Source organism: Aplidium turbinatum, chromosome 16, assembly GCF_918807975.1.
Source record: "Aplidium turbinatum chromosome 16, kaAplTurb1.1, whole genome shotgun sequence".
In the NCBI taxonomy this organism is placed as follows: domain Eukaryota; kingdom Metazoa; phylum Chordata; class Ascidiacea; order Aplousobranchia; family Polyclinidae; genus Aplidium; species Aplidium turbinatum.
Genome location: NC_137487.1, coordinates 12,915,245 through 12,933,322, shown reverse-complemented (window position 1 = coordinate 12,933,322; position 18,078 = coordinate 12,915,245). Strand labels below are relative to the sequence as shown.

General features: G+C 38.3%; 1 protein-coding gene across 1 annotated transcript in view; it reads left to right on the top strand.

Annotated features, from left to right (window-relative positions):
- Positions 1-4,582: 4,582 nt before the first annotated feature.
- Positions 4,583-18,078, top strand: part of LOC145785606 (liprin-alpha-1-like) — a 29,127-nt gene continuing 15,631 nt past the window's right edge. The window contains exons 1-21 of the mRNA XM_082597279.1: positions 4,583-4,676; positions 5,003-5,109; positions 5,843-5,908; positions 8,318-8,416; positions 11,589-11,690; positions 11,779-11,943; positions 12,030-12,104; positions 12,401-12,499; positions 13,019-13,146; positions 13,860-13,953; positions 14,338-14,484; positions 14,833-14,925; positions 15,412-15,537; positions 15,671-15,802; positions 16,210-16,272; positions 16,348-16,413; positions 16,702-16,916; positions 17,101-17,164; positions 17,250-17,379; positions 17,670-17,784; positions 17,851-18,013. Of these exons, the coding sequence (XP_082453405.1) occupies positions 5,026-5,109; positions 5,843-5,908; positions 8,318-8,416; positions 11,589-11,690; positions 11,779-11,943; positions 12,030-12,104; positions 12,401-12,499; positions 13,019-13,146; positions 13,860-13,953; positions 14,338-14,484; positions 14,833-14,925; positions 15,412-15,537; positions 15,671-15,802; positions 16,210-16,272; positions 16,348-16,413; positions 16,702-16,916; positions 17,101-17,164; positions 17,250-17,379; positions 17,670-17,784; positions 17,851-18,013 (2,226 nt within the window). The 5' untranslated portion in view covers positions 4,583-4,676; positions 5,003-5,025. The remainder of the gene's footprint in view (positions 4,677-5,002; positions 5,110-5,842; positions 5,909-8,317; positions 8,417-11,588; positions 11,691-11,778; positions 11,944-12,029; positions 12,105-12,400; positions 12,500-13,018; positions 13,147-13,859; positions 13,954-14,337; positions 14,485-14,832; positions 14,926-15,411; positions 15,538-15,670; positions 15,803-16,209; positions 16,273-16,347; positions 16,414-16,701; positions 16,917-17,100; positions 17,165-17,249; positions 17,380-17,669; positions 17,785-17,850; positions 18,014-18,078) is intronic.

Here is an 18,078-nt window from a genome sequence, read left to right as displayed (position 1 = left end):
GACGACACTCCGGACTGAAAAGCACAAACTGAACAAGTGATACAAGAATGATTGCGATTAAATTGTACTGCGTGAAACAGATCACATGAGGTGTAAAATACAGGCATGTGACAAACAATTAGAACACACTCAAAAGGAAGGATGAGCCACAGGCGAATAACTAAGGCATCTGCAGCTAATAAGGCCCGGCCAGTAATAAGGCCCACCCCCTGGATCTCCGTTGTTACAAATCTTTTAAACAAAATTGGAAGCTCTGATTGCTGCTTTGGTGAATTGAGACTAACTGGTAAAGTTTCACAGCCTAAAGTTGAGAACTTTTTGAGTTACGGAAAGTTGAAGTTTTGGAGGACTGAAATTGAGTGGTTTTATTAATTTTCACATATTTTAGACTGTTCTGCAGTTAACAAACCGCTTTGACTTCCGTTTTTTTGCATTTTATGTGAAAGATATGTGCATGCTGATGCAGTAAAACCAATAAATTTGAACTTTTTTTCTAATTAAAGCAAGACTGATATTGATGATCAGACTAGGCTAATTTTGGTAGTGAGGCCCATGGGCCCCTGGGGTAACGTTGTGCAGCCCTGGTTAAGAAAGTGAGGGTTAAAGACTTGAGTGACCTAAACAATTCTTGTTACACCATTAACCCAATTTGTTATTGCAAATCAGGTCTGATGACATCAGGTCTGATATAAAACGATTTGAGGAGTGTATGCAACGGTTGATAAACGAAAACATGTTTTTTCTCAATAAAGCATCAAACGTTGCCATATTATTCATTACCGTACTTCATATTTACGGGCACTGACATAACGAGGCAAATTGTTCAATATTGTGAAAGAATCATTGTAAGCAACACGTAATTGTTTTATAGCCTACTGGAAAATCTAAACTTGTTCCACAACTGGGATGCGTAAAACGACATAGGCCTAGGCTATAATAAAAGCGAAATACAATGTTGTTTTTTTTACAGCGGGTGAGCATTTAGCAAAATGAGATTTTGCATTGTTTGCAGCACAATAGCCTACTGAGAGCGTACCTGCCTTGAAATATCACTTTCATCTGAGAACTCTCAATAAATACACCCAGATATTTTACAGAGTCTGTGAACACAATTTCAGATTTACCTAGATGTAGCAGAGGGGCACGTGAAAGATAAAAGTTTTTTGGGGAGAAAAATGGCATTTTGTTTGCACTTTTTGTTGCTTTTTGTGTTTGAGTGTTCCCCCACCCTTATCAACAAATGTCTGGTTGAAAAAGAAAATTGCCTGCGTGCTAAAGTTTGCCCATAACCTATAGTGGATGTCTCAAATCCATGTCTTCACAAGATCTTTCTTTTCTGCTGGTCACGCTTCTTCTGATGTTGGGAGAAACAATTCCAGAAACGAGTAAACGATTACGTACCTTCATGCTCTTTCTCGTCCGACCAGCAGACAGCGAAGCCGGGTCTCCGAATTTGACTAAAAACTAAAATTATTAGTGAAAAAACTTTCGCTCTGGGTTCAGCAATTAAAAAAGTGTTGAACGTGTGTGCTAGTGTTTCGACCTCCATTATGTTGATTAAAACCCAGGGATATTTAAAGAAGGAGATGCGAAGGCTTACAGCGATTGCCTTATTCTTATGACACTACTAGGGCTGTAGTTTGTAGCGTGTGAAATAAGCGGTTCTTTTCAAAATTGCGGAAAGTTTTGTATTGCAGCTGGTAGGTACAGTCAGCTACAGAAGACAGTTGGTAAATGTTACATAGAGCATATTTAAAGAATACTTGTTTGGAAAGACAGTCGAAAAGTTACCCTTAAGCTGTTTTTCTTAAAAAAGCCTTTTTGCGGGAGGCTAGATCACGGACATTATAATATCCGTGATGGGCTAGATGTAAAGCAAGTAGGCTACCGTAGCCTACACGAGTAGTTGAATTAACAAATAGGCTAACCATGAGCATGCAGTGAGCATCCAGGCCTAATGCTAATAACGCAATGTAGGTTATCATAGCAAGAAGTATTATATTACTGTCGGTGCCAATTGTCATTTTACGGTAGGCTAAACAAAAATTATCTGCGATAAACAGAAGCCTTTCTACTGTCAGACGTTGGTTACGAGAGTAGGGGCTCAATGCGATCCTACAATCCCTCCTCTTCCTGCCTCAACCATGCTTGCAATCGTTTCTGGTATTTTTGATTTATTGCCTATGACTTGATTCAGTGAGTTGGGATAAAAGCTGAAATTTTGTACACACTTAATTCTAAACGATTTAACTTAAATCCAAAATCACACATTCCTCTAGCTTGCTTTACTAAATACTGAACCCAACACAAAGGCAAAATTGTGACCAGAAACAACGGCTCCCGGCACGCAGCAAAAAGCGACAATCAGTTGTGAAGTCTCTTTGCAGCCAGGCAAGCCACATCACGCAGAACACAGAAACAACGCAAATTCAATGTTAACAAAATTTCATCACAATTTCAATTCTAAACAAGAGGGCAATTGACCCGCCGGAACAGACGTATTAAAAGCCTTCGTATCCCCTTCTTTAGATATCCTTGCTAAAACCTAATTTTTACATTTGCAATGTGTTTCTTGCAAAGGGGTCCATAGCTTTTTAAAGAATGTTTTAGGGGTTCGTGATCTAAAAAAGGTTAAGAAACACTGATCTACGTCAAGCTGTGGACGACGAAATGCTGATTTCATTTACTTTACACCAGAAAAGTTTTCTTCGTTTTCTTTGCAACTTCTGATTGGAAAAACGCTGTTCCAGTAACTGTCTTACAAATGTTTTTTTTTTATGTGCCTACCAATAATAAGAGTAGGCTATATTAGTAGGCTAAATGTATATTTACTCCCAATGAAGATGTAAGCAGTTTAGTTTTCAAAACGCTTGCTGATTATGAGTTTCGAGTATACATTCTGGGCTAGTTATTTTTTTATTAACATATCAATACATTATAAAAAAAAACGCAGTATTTCTTGAAGTTGCTATTTGAACTCATAGAAAGGGTTTGGGCTCCTAAAATTGTCTTTATAGTAGCCTATTACCGAACTCCCAAGTTAAACTTGCTATTTATGCACAATTGCACACATACGTCATGAAGTCATCCAACTTTCCGCCATTTCCCCAATTCCGGCGTTAAATGTTGTCCTCTTATTTCAATCATCAATCTATCATTTTATTTTTCGTCATTAACGCGTCCGGGACGAAAAAGATACTAACTACAAAAATCGATATAAACCCACCAGCACGTTAACGAACGGGAAAAGGTGGCAAAACCTTGAAAGGTTTGAAACGTGCCTGAATGAAAAATTATGTAGTAGGCTATATATCAGTAGTTAGCATGGCCACAAAACCCAAAAAAAAAAAAAAATAGCAAAAAATAAAACAAAAACAGAGAGAAGCACACATGTAGTAATGAATGACAGCCTAATGAAAAGTGTTGTGGATTGAATTTGCCAGTTCCAATATTGATGTGGATGAGCAGTCACAATAATAATAATAGGATGGAGAAAGAAAACCGGACATAAAAGAAACCCATCCTCAGGCAAAAGCCCGTTTCAATGTGGCCCAGGAGAGCAGGTGTTGAGCTCTTTCTATGGTAAGACTGCACATCACACAGTAGCCTAAGACGAGTGAGGTTTGATATCCAGTTTAAGTTATTGTTTCTTGTCCTGGTGGGTGATGGAATGGAATGGATGAGCTGATAGATGATGATGTCCTGATGGTGTTGATGAAGCTCTCATCCCCTTTTGCGACGTGTCGTGTTGATTATTTCAGATTTTTTTGTTCAGTGCCGTGTGCCGAAAAAAACTAAACTTCATTACAAAAAAGATGGGTGGTGTAAAGACAGCTGAAAGAAGTGAAAAAGCACATTCATAGAACAGGCTAAGCTGCTGCAAATTTGAATTCAATTTGCTAAAAAAAACAGCACTTTTTAATTGTGTTCTGAAATCTTTCAAACACTACAGATAAGTTCGTACCCTGAACAGTTCCTACCCTCAGTTCGTACCCTGAAAAGATCGAGAGAAAAAATTAAAAAAGCCGAAGTCGCTGATCGCAATTTAATAGCACAAAGCCGAACTCGCTGATCGGAGTTTCCGCAAACACACTCGAAGGTTAAGGTTAGCGGAAACTGCGGAAAAATGAAACTGCGGAAAAATATTTGCGGAAACGGGAAACTGCGATCAGCGAGGACGAGAGAGAGAAACCGTTTATTGTGTCTGCTGCAAAAAATAGGGTTAGGGTTAGATTAGAGCATAGATTATGGTTAGGGTATAGGTTAGCGGAAACTGCGATCAGCGAGCTTTAGCCGAGGATTACATTCAACCTAACATGTAGAAATAAACCTTTCTTTGTGATTTAGCCCAATGTTATAGGGGAAAAAACAATGAAAAACATGGATCAATTTAGATTATGCAGTCGAACTTTTTAATAGTAAAGCATTTATGCTAACTTTTAGTATATACCAGGATCCAGGAATGTTATGTTTTATAGGTTTACCTCCCATATGATATCTTGCTGTCACAGCTGGCACATTTTTTTCTGATGACCATTAACATACCTACCGTACATGTTATGATCAAGTTTATTTTGTCATCAGAATCTGCTTTCTAACTGTTTGATTATGGATTAAATCATGTAACCATATTAAAAAGCTTTAATTTTTTGTTTCCGCCATTACAAGATTGTAAGGTACCGTACCATACATATCATACACTTGTTGTCTATCTACTGTTTTTTAAAGGTTGTTTGACTTTACTTGTTCTGCTCTTATATTTATCTTTTATGAAAGTTTATTTACGGTATGTTATCAGATAGTATTAGTTGTTACCGATATTTTTTATAAAAGTGTAGCTGTTAAAGTAATTCGACAGCAACTGCATTTTATACATCAGAAAGATTAAAAATCGCATTAGTGTTTTACTGCTTACAACATCTAATATATTATTATTATTTACTTATGTAATGCATATGTTAGCCTCTCTAATATTCTTGTTTTTCCAACCATTTTGTTGTAGCAGTTGGAAATATATGAGGCGCCATGATGTGTGAGAGGATGCCACCTATCAATGAAGATAGAATTAGCAATATTGGTGCAGATGGCGCTGAAGAAGAGGAGGAGAAGGTGTGTTGGTTTAAATTTTATAAAATGAAAATACTGCCAGAGCACTCTTACGATACACTGCAAGTCATATAGCATACAGCTACAAAAGAGATCAAATTAAAGACTTTAGGTGCTTAGTGATCGTTCTCATAATTACGGTATGTATCATTAGCCAATGTGGGCTTTGATAAGCTATATACTTGTAGATGCTGACTGCTGAGCTTATGAAGTATGCCAGCATTTCTTATGTTGTGCAGTATCCCAAAGTGCTATAGGTTGTATATGTGCTTTGTTTTGTTGAAAAGTAGATAAAAATTTTGTTTGTTGTCTACAATGGGCATCCAGTTGTAAATGTAAATGTCTTTCAAGAAAGTAATCGTGTTAGTAACTAATGTAAATGTTTGTCAAAATCATACTAGCGCTTTTATTTGACACATATATATCTAGCTTTATCTATCTATTTGTCTGTTGAATCACCCATAACTGCTCCATAATTATATATATACCTAAGTATTGTGTATACTGGAGTGATTGCAAAACCATAGGCCTATGCTTCAGTTTATGTTGAGAAAAAGCCAAATTTAATGCTGGGAAATCATAGCTTCTAGTCTAGAGCTAATGTATAAGAGGTATTGGGTAGACCACTACATAAAATGCATATGGTTAATGGTTATTCTGTCAGTGCTGTCTCAATATTTTCCATCCAGTTTTATTAGCCTATTTCAGAAATGTCAAATTAAAACAATAATTTCAGGCTGCCATGGAACAACTGTTGGTGACTGTGTTGAATGAAAGAGATAAACTGGTTGTTACTTTGGAGGTAATTTTAATTATTGCATTTATATATTTGATGAAAGAAGGTTTGTTTATTTAGGAATTTTTGATATTTTAATGCTTGCGTGTAGCAGTGTAGTGTTTTGATTAGAGATGTACCGATATATTGGTATCGGTGATATCGGCCATTTTTTAGTATCGGCATCGGTATCGGCAAAATTTGGCCGATACTGAACATGTAAAAAAAGGCGTTTGCTGGGGATTTTCTGCAGAAGCAAAGATATAGATTTTTTAAAGTTGTAACTAACGTCACATTGATGTAGAAATATAAAAACCTGTTGAAATTTTTGATACCTTACACTCCCATGACTTCATGCGCGTACCTTTTGGCATTGCTTGCTTACAGTGATTCTTTCACTCAAAACGTTTTGTTTCAGCAGTTTTGCATTATTCGATTCTTAAGTTGTGAAGGAGACTCAATTTCTCCAATACTTATCATTTGTGTTTCTCTTTTACTCTTAACAGAGGATAAAACCAGGTCAGGACTACCCAGGTGGCGGAAATGTGTAATTTTGCATCATTTTTGCGTTGTTGGACGTTTGGGGGACCCGTGTAACTTGGTTGTTTTTGGTGGTCTGTTTTCTGTCGGTTTGTGATTTGGTTTCCACCTTTCGTTGTGGTGGACTCGCCAAGCTTGGGCAACGTCGTGGCGGAGTGGGTGGGACTGCGGGTCCTCGCTGAGCTGGTCAATAAGTGGTCTTGTTGCGCCTGGAATAGCGGCCTCGTTGTGGGGGAGCGTTCTTCCCGGCTGTCGGCGAAGGGCGCTCACTGGTGCGGCGGGCTGTTGCGGTTTGCTGGCCATAGCGGTGTGGCTTCCACGCTAGCCATTTAGACCAGTGGTTCTCAACGGGGGCGGTACCGCCCTCCAGTGGGCATTTTTATTTTTCAGGGGAGCGGTATGATTACCTCGGATTAAGGGGGGCGTTTTGATTGTTAGGGGGCATTCTGGTTTAATTTAACCCATCTAGCCTACCGCCCAGCGTAACGATTTTGTCAAAGAGCTCGTATCTTCGTGGTAGCATTTCCTACCTGATACCTGGTGGAAAAGGGATTCAGCTGTGTTGTTCTGCTACATACGAAACAGCGAAACCCAATTGACATAAGAGGTGATTCCTATGAGGTGATCTTCGAAAGTTTCTCACTGGCTTTACACCGGATGTGAAGAAACTGGCACTTTCTCACCAAGCCCAAGGTTTACACTGACTATCAGTAGGCCTATAGGCTAACTGTTATCATGCTCGCCAATATGTATTTGCTTTTATCAAATATAGTTACTAGTCTCTAAAACCCTTACAGCGTGTTTCACCCTAAAAGGGGGATCATCAAAAGGTCCTTATTCTAATAGAAATAGAATTTTATTTGAATAATGACCTTCTGATTTCTATTTCTGAATTCTATTTCTATTAGAATAAGGACCTTTTGATGACCTCCCTTTTAGGCTGAAACAGGCTGTAAGGGTTTTAGAGACTGGTAATTAGCCTATATTTGATATATAATTCATTCTGCTAGGCTTTTTGCTTGGCATTGAGCACTTTTTTAGTATTAATAGTATTTATTGTTTTATATTCGCTTTTCGTAATTAATTGTTTTTATTGGGGAGCGGTAAAAATTTGCCAGTTCATGAAGGGGCGGTGGGTCAAAAAAGGTTGAGAAACACCGATTTAGACCATCCAATCAACTATATGTTTCTCGCCAGCCGTTTTGTGGCAAGAATTGTGGCAAGTTTACATTTTACATCTTATTTTCAATTATGATAGCCTATTTGGAGAGTTTGCGCAAACACTTTATTTAATTTTTCAGAAACCCTAATTATGATGTAATGTTTCTTCCCTTATACCCCAGTCCTCAATCATGGTGGCCTTTCATTACTAAAACCTACTATTATGACACAACAATGCGGTTGAGATTGGATTCTTGAATCTTTAATAAATTATGCCAATTGAAAGCTTTTTTTAATAGTTTTATGCAAATAAGGTAAAACTTAGCATTTGATGCAAATACCAAAATTGCTTCTTTTTGTAACACCAAAGTATCGGCCAAAATATCAGTATCGGTATCGGCCTAAAAAAGTGATATCGGTATCGGCCAAAAAAGTGGTATCGGTACATCTCAAGTTTTGATATTATGTTTAGATTGAAATACATATGATATTGATTTTTAAAGTCTTACTAGTTACTACAATTTTTCCATGTCTCTATATAGTACAGTGTTATATGACTTGATGTAATGCTAAGTGCTTTTGATAAGCAGCGGACTCGAACACTGTATGTCTCTTGCTACTTCCTGTTGTCTGTACTGTTGCATCTGTCATCGTAGTGTAATGTTGTCACAATTGATGCAAAATTAAACATTGTTATTATCATAAGATAGTCATGAAAATACATTGCTTTTTCAGGAAGTGAAAGATAATTTGGCTAATACAAATGATAAGCTGACTGAAATCGAAAAAGAAAGGGATACATTAAGGCAACAACTAGATGCTTCGCTTCCCTCTGTAAGTGTCCTTCCACATCGTTTCAACATTACTTTTGCAGCATAAATATAATAGTGGTTACCATACCATGCTTTAAAAATATACTATCTGTTTGACTGTCGATACTGATTGTAACACACAGTGCCATGTTCAATTTGACTATTTTTGGTTGGTTTTCTCTCCAAAGTCTATTCTATTATACCGATCAACAAGATATTGTATTTAACACCTTAACACCAGGAAAGCAACTCCAAAAAATGTGTGTATAATATATATTATATTGTTTTGGAGATGTTTATAACTTTAAATGATGTACCATTTTCTGATTATTTTACCACTGTGTTGGCAAAGAAATCATTACCTATCGCTTTTCTGCTGTGGGCAATTGGGCATCCTGCACCAAAGAAATGTTTTGTTGAAAGTAGTATCATTTTTCACTTACTACTTTCAACGGGTCTGCTACTATTCGGTGAGTCCGATTCGGTTAGTCCGATTCGGTGAGTCTGATTCGGTGAGTTCCTAACTTCTAACCCCTAACCTTAACTCCTAACCCCTAACCCTAAAACGGCAATGATAATTAGGCTATGGTACCTGATAATTTTAAAAAAAATTGAAAAAATCCCCCGTTAAGGGATCGGACTCACCGAATCGGACTAACCGAATCGGACTCACCGAATCGGACTCACCGAAACGAGCCATTCCGTGTTTGCTTATCCTTAACAACCTTTTCTTTTTCATGCTTACCCATGACAAGTTTTCTCGGTCAAAAGTTGTTGCAATGTCGATTTTGTGGCTCATTTCTAACAACTAATTTCTTTTCATGAAATAATCACTGGTTTACATTTTTTGTTCTCACTAGACAAGCTGTGTATAGGTATGACATCATGACATTGTCCGAATGAAGCAATCCGTATACCTGAATGATTTGAAAATGTTATTTTTTGTATCTGTTGTTGAAGGACCGAAGGTGCGCTGTTCAGAGATGCATGTAAAGTGCAACGTCACTGCTACTATAGCAAAATGAAATCTCTAAATGGCACGCGTCACTGTTTGCTAGTCTGCGTCATGGTCCATGATATCTTTGAAGCTTGCATTTTGTCCTTTATATCTGTTTCTAGGCCCATATTATAGGAAGCACTTGCTATTTTCCGCTTTGATGGTCAAAACTATATTATACTGAACGGATATCCGATGTTGGATTAATTACATTACACAGTTTTAAAATTAGACCTACTATAGTATATAGAGACCAATACAGAGAGATACAGAGATCAATTGGTAAAAACACAAAATTAAGATTGCTGCGAACTCTCGTTTTCCCAATTGTCACATATGGATGTGAAATTTGGACATGCAAAAAACGTGACATTAAAAAGTTAAAAAGTTTTGAAATGTGGTGTCACAGAAGGCTATTACGTATCAGCTGGATGGAAAGAAAAACAAATGAATTTGTTTCCCAACAAATAAACGATAAATGGAGTCTGATAAACAACATTAACCTTAGAAAATTGAGATATTTCGGACACATTGCAAGAAGCAACTCGTTGGAAGATTCAATGTTAACTGGGATGGTGCAAGGCAAACGAACAGAAGGACGACAAAAAATGAAATATTTTGACAATATCAAGCAAATTACAGGAATAAAAAGCATGCCGGAAGCACTAACAAAAACAAAAGACAGAACAAAATGGAGGCAGTTCATAAGGGAGATCACAGCTGATCAAACATCAGGCCTTAAAACTCGTGTTTTTTTCCGGCAGCCATCGTGGCCTACCGAGAGCTCCTTCTCGGCGACCAAATCTGCGTGCTTGGAGGCCAAAATACAAATAACGATAGCACAAGTAAATAGAATTAAACCTGTAACAAGGCCAAAATGATCACGTAGTGTTGTTGAAGTCTGGGCGATGTCCTGCTATAGAATCGTTGTACCACGCAATAACTGCTTTATTGTAATCCGGTATTGCGGGACCATCTAACGACGCTAAATTGTTTCAACTGCTCGTTGCTCAGTAAATTGTTTCAACTGCATTAGTGCATTACCGAATACCGCCTTTCATAAAACCTGACCATTTATACCGTTATGATGTCACCATTGAGTGTGTGAAGTCACTAACCCACAGCGGAAACATTTCTCAACTCTGAAGACACGTGTTTTCCCCTCGGATGTCAACTAACTTACCCAGACAACCAAATCCGTCATTTTTACATTGATTCTACGTTTGCAGTCGTTAAATTAGGGTAAAAATGACGAATTTTGTTGTCTGGGTAGTTCTCTTTTTTAACAACGATTCAATTTCCGACAACATTGAATCGACATAAAAACGACAATATTGCCAGCCGATGTAAATTAGCACTTCGGATTAACACTGTTAAAAGAAACGTCGGGAATTACAAACAAGACTTATAGCTGGTGATCGCAGCATGATATTTTCCATACAATAGCAAATGTTTCCGCACAATATAATACAACAGTGGTGATTATGACGCGCTGACCTAATTCTGCGTCACTCTTTGATACTAGATATTTTCGACAGTTGATTCACGATCATTCTATGGCAAAATTAAATAATTAGCTAGAAAAAACCGGCGGCCAAACTTGGCCGACTGAGGAGGTAGCACTGGCGGTCATGCAAGCACTACTTAGCGGCCATGGCCGCGATGGCCGCCGGCTGCTTTAAGGCTGGAACATGATCAATCTGTTGAAGAAGAAGATAGTATATATATATTTATTTATTTATTGAACACCATACAAAACAACAGATGTACAATTTACATACTATTTAATGTCGAAATATTTAAGATTTCTTTTTGCAGTTGTATGAAATTACTCTTAGAAATTGCCATATTGTTCAGGGAGGCAGCTGATCATTCCCAAGGAAACGATTTGCTAATGTTTGAATACGCTCATCTACATTATAATTGTACAAACACTTGTCGTTTGCGTTGTAAACGATTTCTTTGAGCAGTGCAACCTCAGGAAATAACTTGTCTCACGTCATTCGGTTGTCCTGACATGTGGATCGCGTCATTCGCACCGCGCCATAAAGATATACATGAGGAACCCTCCTCTATCGTCGAAGCTTAACTTGTTTTTGAAAGAGTTAAACAAACCAAGTTGACCTAATTAGTTCATTCAAATAGCAGAGTGTTTCGTTTTAGTCCTCAAACTTAAGTAACGCTTTCATTTTTAAAGGACTTTGCTGCTCTTACTAAAGAACTCAATCAAACTCGTGATAAGCTTCAGGAACATGTTGAGGAAATCAACGACATGAAATCTGAACGCAGCAACACAAGGGTGAGTTGGGGCAGAAGATTTTTTTTTTGGACTTTCATTGTTCTCCCATTGCAAAGTAGTCTCTGTAATTATTTTGTGATTCTTTTAGCTGTTGCTGGAACATTTAGAATCTCTCGTGGCAAGACATGAGCGATCGTTGCGGTTGACAGTTGTGAAGCGACAACAGCAGCAGGGTGCCGGTGTGTCAAGTGAAGTTGAAGTTTTGAAAGCTCTTAAGTCATTGTTTGAACATCATAAAGCTTTAGACGAAAAGGTAAGCATCACGTTTGGTCAACTCGTAATAAAATTTTCATTTGTTTCAATGACATTTAAAAAACGATATTCCATGTCCTGTTGCAGGTTCGTGAAAAATTGAAAGCATCGCTAGAACGAGAAATGCTCCTTGAAGAAAAACTAGACGCTTCCAACAGAGAGGTGCAGTGTGAAATTTGAAACATTTAATTTATTTCCATCACTCCCCTACGCTTAACTACTTAAAAAACATCATTTCTACTGATTACAACTTGCGTGATAATTACTCAAACAGCAAATCAATCGTTTTTTTATATTGCAGTCTGCTAACGTTGAATCAATGTAAAAACGGTTGATTTGCTGTCTTGGTAACTGGAGTGGAATGAAACTTGTTACCCTTGCATCACAGGATTACATGAATTTATCTATGACAGTACCTGGTTTAATGAAAGAGAAATGACGTTGCCCTTTTTGTTCAGAATAAAGTTCTTCGCGAACAAGTCGGTCGTCTTCAACTGCAAGATCCCTCCGAAGAAAACGACACTTTGCGTTTGACATCCGAGATTTTGCCCGACCCAGTGAGTGATATGGTTTGGTAACGTGATTGACAATCAATTATTTGATTTCTTGATTTGATTTAATTCTTGCGTATGCGCCAAGCTGCAGCTGCCGTGGAAGCCATCAAGTTACGACCACGCACTTAGCAAAACGACTTTACCAATTTGATTTTCTTTTTAGATGCGGCTTTTTTAATGTGTTTGACTGCCTGAGTAACTTATTTGGTGAGCTTTCACTTTTTCGTTAATGTGGACTTCCCAAGCCATACAAGTTGACAATCTCTTCCAGAATTATTGAATAGTCACTGTAGTTCATTAAGTACCTAATGCAAATTAATAGTTTGTTGAAAAGTCTTCGAAATCGTCTTCTTGGCCGAATCATTCCTGTTCAGTAAGTTGATGTTGTGCTAAGATGCTTTTATGCAATCTTTTATCGAGTGGCAGAGAAAAGAAATTAAACCTCCATGTCAAGACAGATATTGTGCAATTGTAATGCTTTTTTGATTTCAATTTTTGAATACGGTATATGTTTTTGTTTAGATTTTATTAAATGGCAATTCAGAACTTGAAGACGAAGCAAAACGGATTGTTTTACTACAGGAACAAAATGACAAACTATCCTCAGAACTCGAGCATTTTAGGCGACATGTTGACAGTACACTGGCGAGGTACCCAACTACCCACCGTTGACTTAAAGTCCGTATGTACATCAACAATTTTAAAGATTGCATTAATTGGCAATTAAAATGCGATTTTAAGTTTTGGGCCTTTTTGAAGGACCCTCAGCATTGCCACAAAGCATGTTTGGAAGTAGTTGGTTAGTGTCTCACTGCTGGAATAGGGTGGTCGGTCTGCTACTATTTGGAAACAGCCTTTTTCGGAAATTTCTAAAATCTCACAGCGGCGTCTGTTTATGCAAAGAAATTAGCTCATAATTGAGGCTAATCAAATGAAGTCTCAGCGAAAATGCCTTCACTTAAGGTGCTAGATATCGCTATAGCCTACCCGCAAGATATCAGCTAATTTACATCTATCTCACTGAAACAATAACATTCTCGTTTGCATGGGTATGGGAAGGTAAACAGAAAAACCGCCTACTCAAATGATCCCTACAAATTTTCCAAATAAACAGACGCCGTCACTGGAGTTATCACGGAAGAAATCTCCGAATCGCTTTTCTCTGAAAAAGGCTGTTTCCGAATTGGGATTTTTCCGAGTCGGATTCTCCGAAACGGGCACTTCCGTAGGATGGTGCACCAAATTTGAAGTAGATTATGAAGTAGATATTACCTCGACCAGAAGCTCCGTCCAGATTTATGCTTTCCTTGCCGTAACATCCTGATTTCAACCTCGATTCTCTAACATTTCAATTTCTTATCAGAATGTCAGAATTGGAAAGGAGCCTTGACACTTCCAAGAAGGATCTCGTCAGGTCTGAAGAACAGAAAATAAAGTTGCAAAGGGAGTATCAAGAGGTATTAAGAGTTTGCAGCTACTTTCATACACCGATATAGAGTTTATTTTGCTTGGTTCCATTAATAATACTGCGAATTTCTTCATTTGGTCGATATGTTTCTGTGCCGTGCCATCTTGATGTTAAACAGGTAGTGTTTCCTGTTTCGGCGCTCTTGATTAAGGCGTTCGTGCTGACTGAGGAAACCTCGGAAACAAAGCTGGTTATCATTCTCAACATCTTGTGGTTGCCTAGTTTGCACTCGCCAGAAGAACGCAAGATTTTATTTTATAATTACTCGTAGTGTTCAATTAGTTTATTTGTATTAATTTACTGTTTTATTGGTAAAATTCAAACGAACGACTTGACTTACACCAAGCTGAAACTGGATCTTTTTTTTTTTCAGTGTCATCATAGCAGAGAAGATTTGGAAAACAGAGTAGAGACATTAGAACGGAGGTACTTGCAGGCTCAGACTGAAGCAGCTTCTTTACATGATCTAAGCGACCGACTGGAAGCGGAACTTGCAAATCGGGACGAGGCGTTAGGACAGGTGGGTAATGGTAACTCTTGGCACTTGGAAACTTGAAAAGGATTGAAGAGAGGTTTAGGTCCTCACAAACGATTTCAGTATGAGTTTTGATGTGTTTTTTTGAAGAGAGAAACGTGTTTTACATTTACTGACTACGGTAACTTTTTGATTTTCACTCTGCTGTATTTTTTTATCCGGTGTGGGCTGTGTTGAATAAAAGTTTAATTTAGAATGTCAAACCTTTATGCACAGTGCTTCATCAGAGCACCACTATTTTTCACTTTGGATATACTAATATAATACAGAAAAGGCTATTTGAGGTGTGTTGATATTAAGTAAAATCTTTAATGCTTTTGATTTGCTTTTCAGGCTGAGGAACGCAATGCAATCCTGAAGGAAAGGCTCAAAACATCGGAGTTAAAAGTACAAAAGTCCTTGCGAAGGGCTGAGGCTTTGCCAGAAGTAAGTTGGACGTGCAACTAAACTAAATGGATGTAAATCATTTTAGTCACATCTTGTTTATCGTTTTACTTTTTGCACTGGAGAGATAAAGCAAAATATTTCGAAAGTGCTAGACAGCTTTTCACTAGCCAGCACATTGGTAGATGACTTAGTTACTAGTATTACTTTTCACAATGCTGTGCAATGTGCATTGATACGAAGAATCACCCCAATAATAATATGACCGCATCCCAACAAGTAAATCGGTCCGTTTTTTCATCGATTCAACGTCTGCAGACGTTGAATCAATGTAAAAAAGATTTGCTTGCTTGGATGTCGTATTATCGCTTTATCTTACTTTTCCAACTACTGAATGACGATATTCAGTCTTTGCTTTTGCATGTTGCCGAACCACTGACAGTTAAATTCCTTTTGGTACAACCTACCCCACACATTGTCGCTGGCTTTTGAAGAAAAAACTGAATCAACAACAATCGCATTGTTCAGGTTGAGGCCGAGCTGGCCCAGAGAGTGGCAGCACTCAGCAAGGCAGAAGAACGTCACGGGAACATAGAAGAGAGATTGAGAGCATTGGAATCGCAACTCGAAGAAAAGTCACAGGAAATAAATCGGGTAAATGCCTACGTAGTAAACATGTTTCTTTATTCGTGTGATGTTAGTCTATATTCCTATGGCGATGTAGAAGATTTATCATTTTATGTTTACTGCTAATCGGAGACCAGTTGTTAACGTTTGAACGCAACAGGCCCGTCAAAGAGAGAGAATGAACGAAGAACATAACCAGCGACTTTCCAGCACTGTCGACAGATTGCTTTCTGAATCAGAGGAACGGCTACAAATCAATTTGAAAGAGCGAATGTCAGCTTTAACTGAAAAAGTAAGAGCGACAATAGTGCAGAGTAGCCACTCAGCCAGCCACAGTTGCCTTTTCACATCCTTTCAACGTCGCCAGACTTGGAAGCAATGTGAAAAAAGGAACTTTTGCTGAAGTAAATAACACAACTTCAACTACAATAGATTCGTATCGTTTATGTTTTGAGTTGTAGTAGTTGCCTGGTCAACTATCTGCCAGTTGGGCAGCACAACATAAAAGTTCGCTTGGCAAATTTTGCCTTGGCAGAGATTTCAGTTTTGTAGAGAACGGCTACTTCCTAATGCTGACACTGATAGTTTTAGGATGCAATAAATGACGAGAGAGATTTCCGTAAAAAACTTTTTTTTTGTTTAAAGTTCTTGTACACGCATTTGCAAGTACCACCTAACACTCAACCACTTACTTTGTAGAATCATCTTAGTAATGAGTTGGAGAACACGAAGAAGATATTGGAAGCAACGCAACTTGAAAAGGTATGACGTAAAAGACACTGCCTGGTATGTTTCTTGTTGTTACTTGCGCTGAATGCTTACCTACTTACTTTGTAGGATCGTTGGCAACGGAACTCGACCCAGTATGAATCAGAATTATCCATATTCAAGGCCTCTACAAAAGTAAGTTGAACTTAACTGTAACTAAGGTTTTTCGGCGGCCGATTGTAGCAGAAATTGACAGCGATCGACACATGTTTCGCCGATTTGGCAGGACCATCAGCATCGCACCACTAATTCATGCCACAGATTATCGACCGTCGTCTTTACCAATCAATTGAATTCTTACCTTCTGCTGACTGCCAGGAAGAACGCTTCTTTCTGTACAATACATACAGTGGTGTGAACTACTGCATGTTACAAAGTTTTCATATTTCTTGTCTATAATTAGTTAGTTGCTTTCGTCTTCAGACATCTTCGTTAGACCGTAATGGTATCACGGCGACGTCACATTCATCGTTCAACACGCGCCCTGCAAAGAGCCTTGCTCGTGTGGCAGGAAGCACGCCGGATCTGACTCAGTACAGAAGGCATTTCTCGTCTTCCACCATATCCAACGCTGCTTCTGACAGTCACCCTGATGTTGAAGAGAACACCAGTTTTCCACAGTATACTCTGTCCAACCGGTACGTGAAATTGAATCAATTCTCAGTTGTCAAGTCAGTTATCGCTAGGCTTTCTTTCGTGTGGAATGTATCTCTAATTTGTGCTGATTCGATAAACATATGTCAAATTCTCTTAAAATTCTGTAAGCATACTGCACATACAATTATCTTACTGTATCATCAACTTCTCTTTCATGCATTGTAGGCCCGGTGATAACTATATGCGACCGAAAACAAGAATAGATAATGTGCAATTGGATGGAGAAAAGGTATTGGTACTTTTATTTGTGCTTGTGTGTCCATCTTTAAACATCGTGTGCGAACTTTTATCGTTTTTTTTTTGTTTTTTTTCAGGGCCGCGCATTGAACGAACAAGAATGGGAACGGGCTCAACAGGCTACAATATTATCCCAAGTTCAACATGCATTTGAAGGGAGTTCTGCTTCCTTACAGCCGTCTGTGTGTAATGCAAACACTGCCTCAGGTACAACGTTTTCGGGTTTACCTGTAAAGCTTTATTTGAATTCAATATTTTTATTTTTGCATTGAACACATTTTCGTGGCTTTGATAAATATTGTATATTATTCGATAATGTTAAATCAAATGTGCTTTGCTCCCTATTTTCCCATTTTATAACAATAACCTCACATTGCATATTAACAATATCCTTGCTAAAGGAGATATGAATCGATATCTGAAACAGTTTTGTTTTAAGATTAGTGATAAAGACGAAACTTTCAATTCAAACCTTTGTTTTATTTCATTTCGCCCAGAAATGGATGATGTTTATTCGGCTGCAGATTTGCTGTCACCATCCGGTCCTACCGATGCCCAATCATTGGCTTACATGCTTCAAGATCAGTTGGATGTCATCAACCAAGAAATCAGGTCACTGTTGGCTATCCACTTTTGTCATTTCCGTGTCTTGTCATAACTGTCAACGTCTGTTTGCAGCATTCTACAAGAAGAGAAAGAGTCCACAGAACGCAAAGCCGAAGAAATCGAGCAGCGGGTTACTGTAACGTCAGAAACGCGAAGGCCGATGTTCCAGCTTGATACAGGGGCCGTTGTGTATCCAGGTGGAAATTCCACCCCGCGCATGCAAGTCGCGGGTAATGTGAGTACAGTTGAAATGATGATTTCACTCGCCGCCATTTCATCTGCAGCTTCAATGCGATAGAA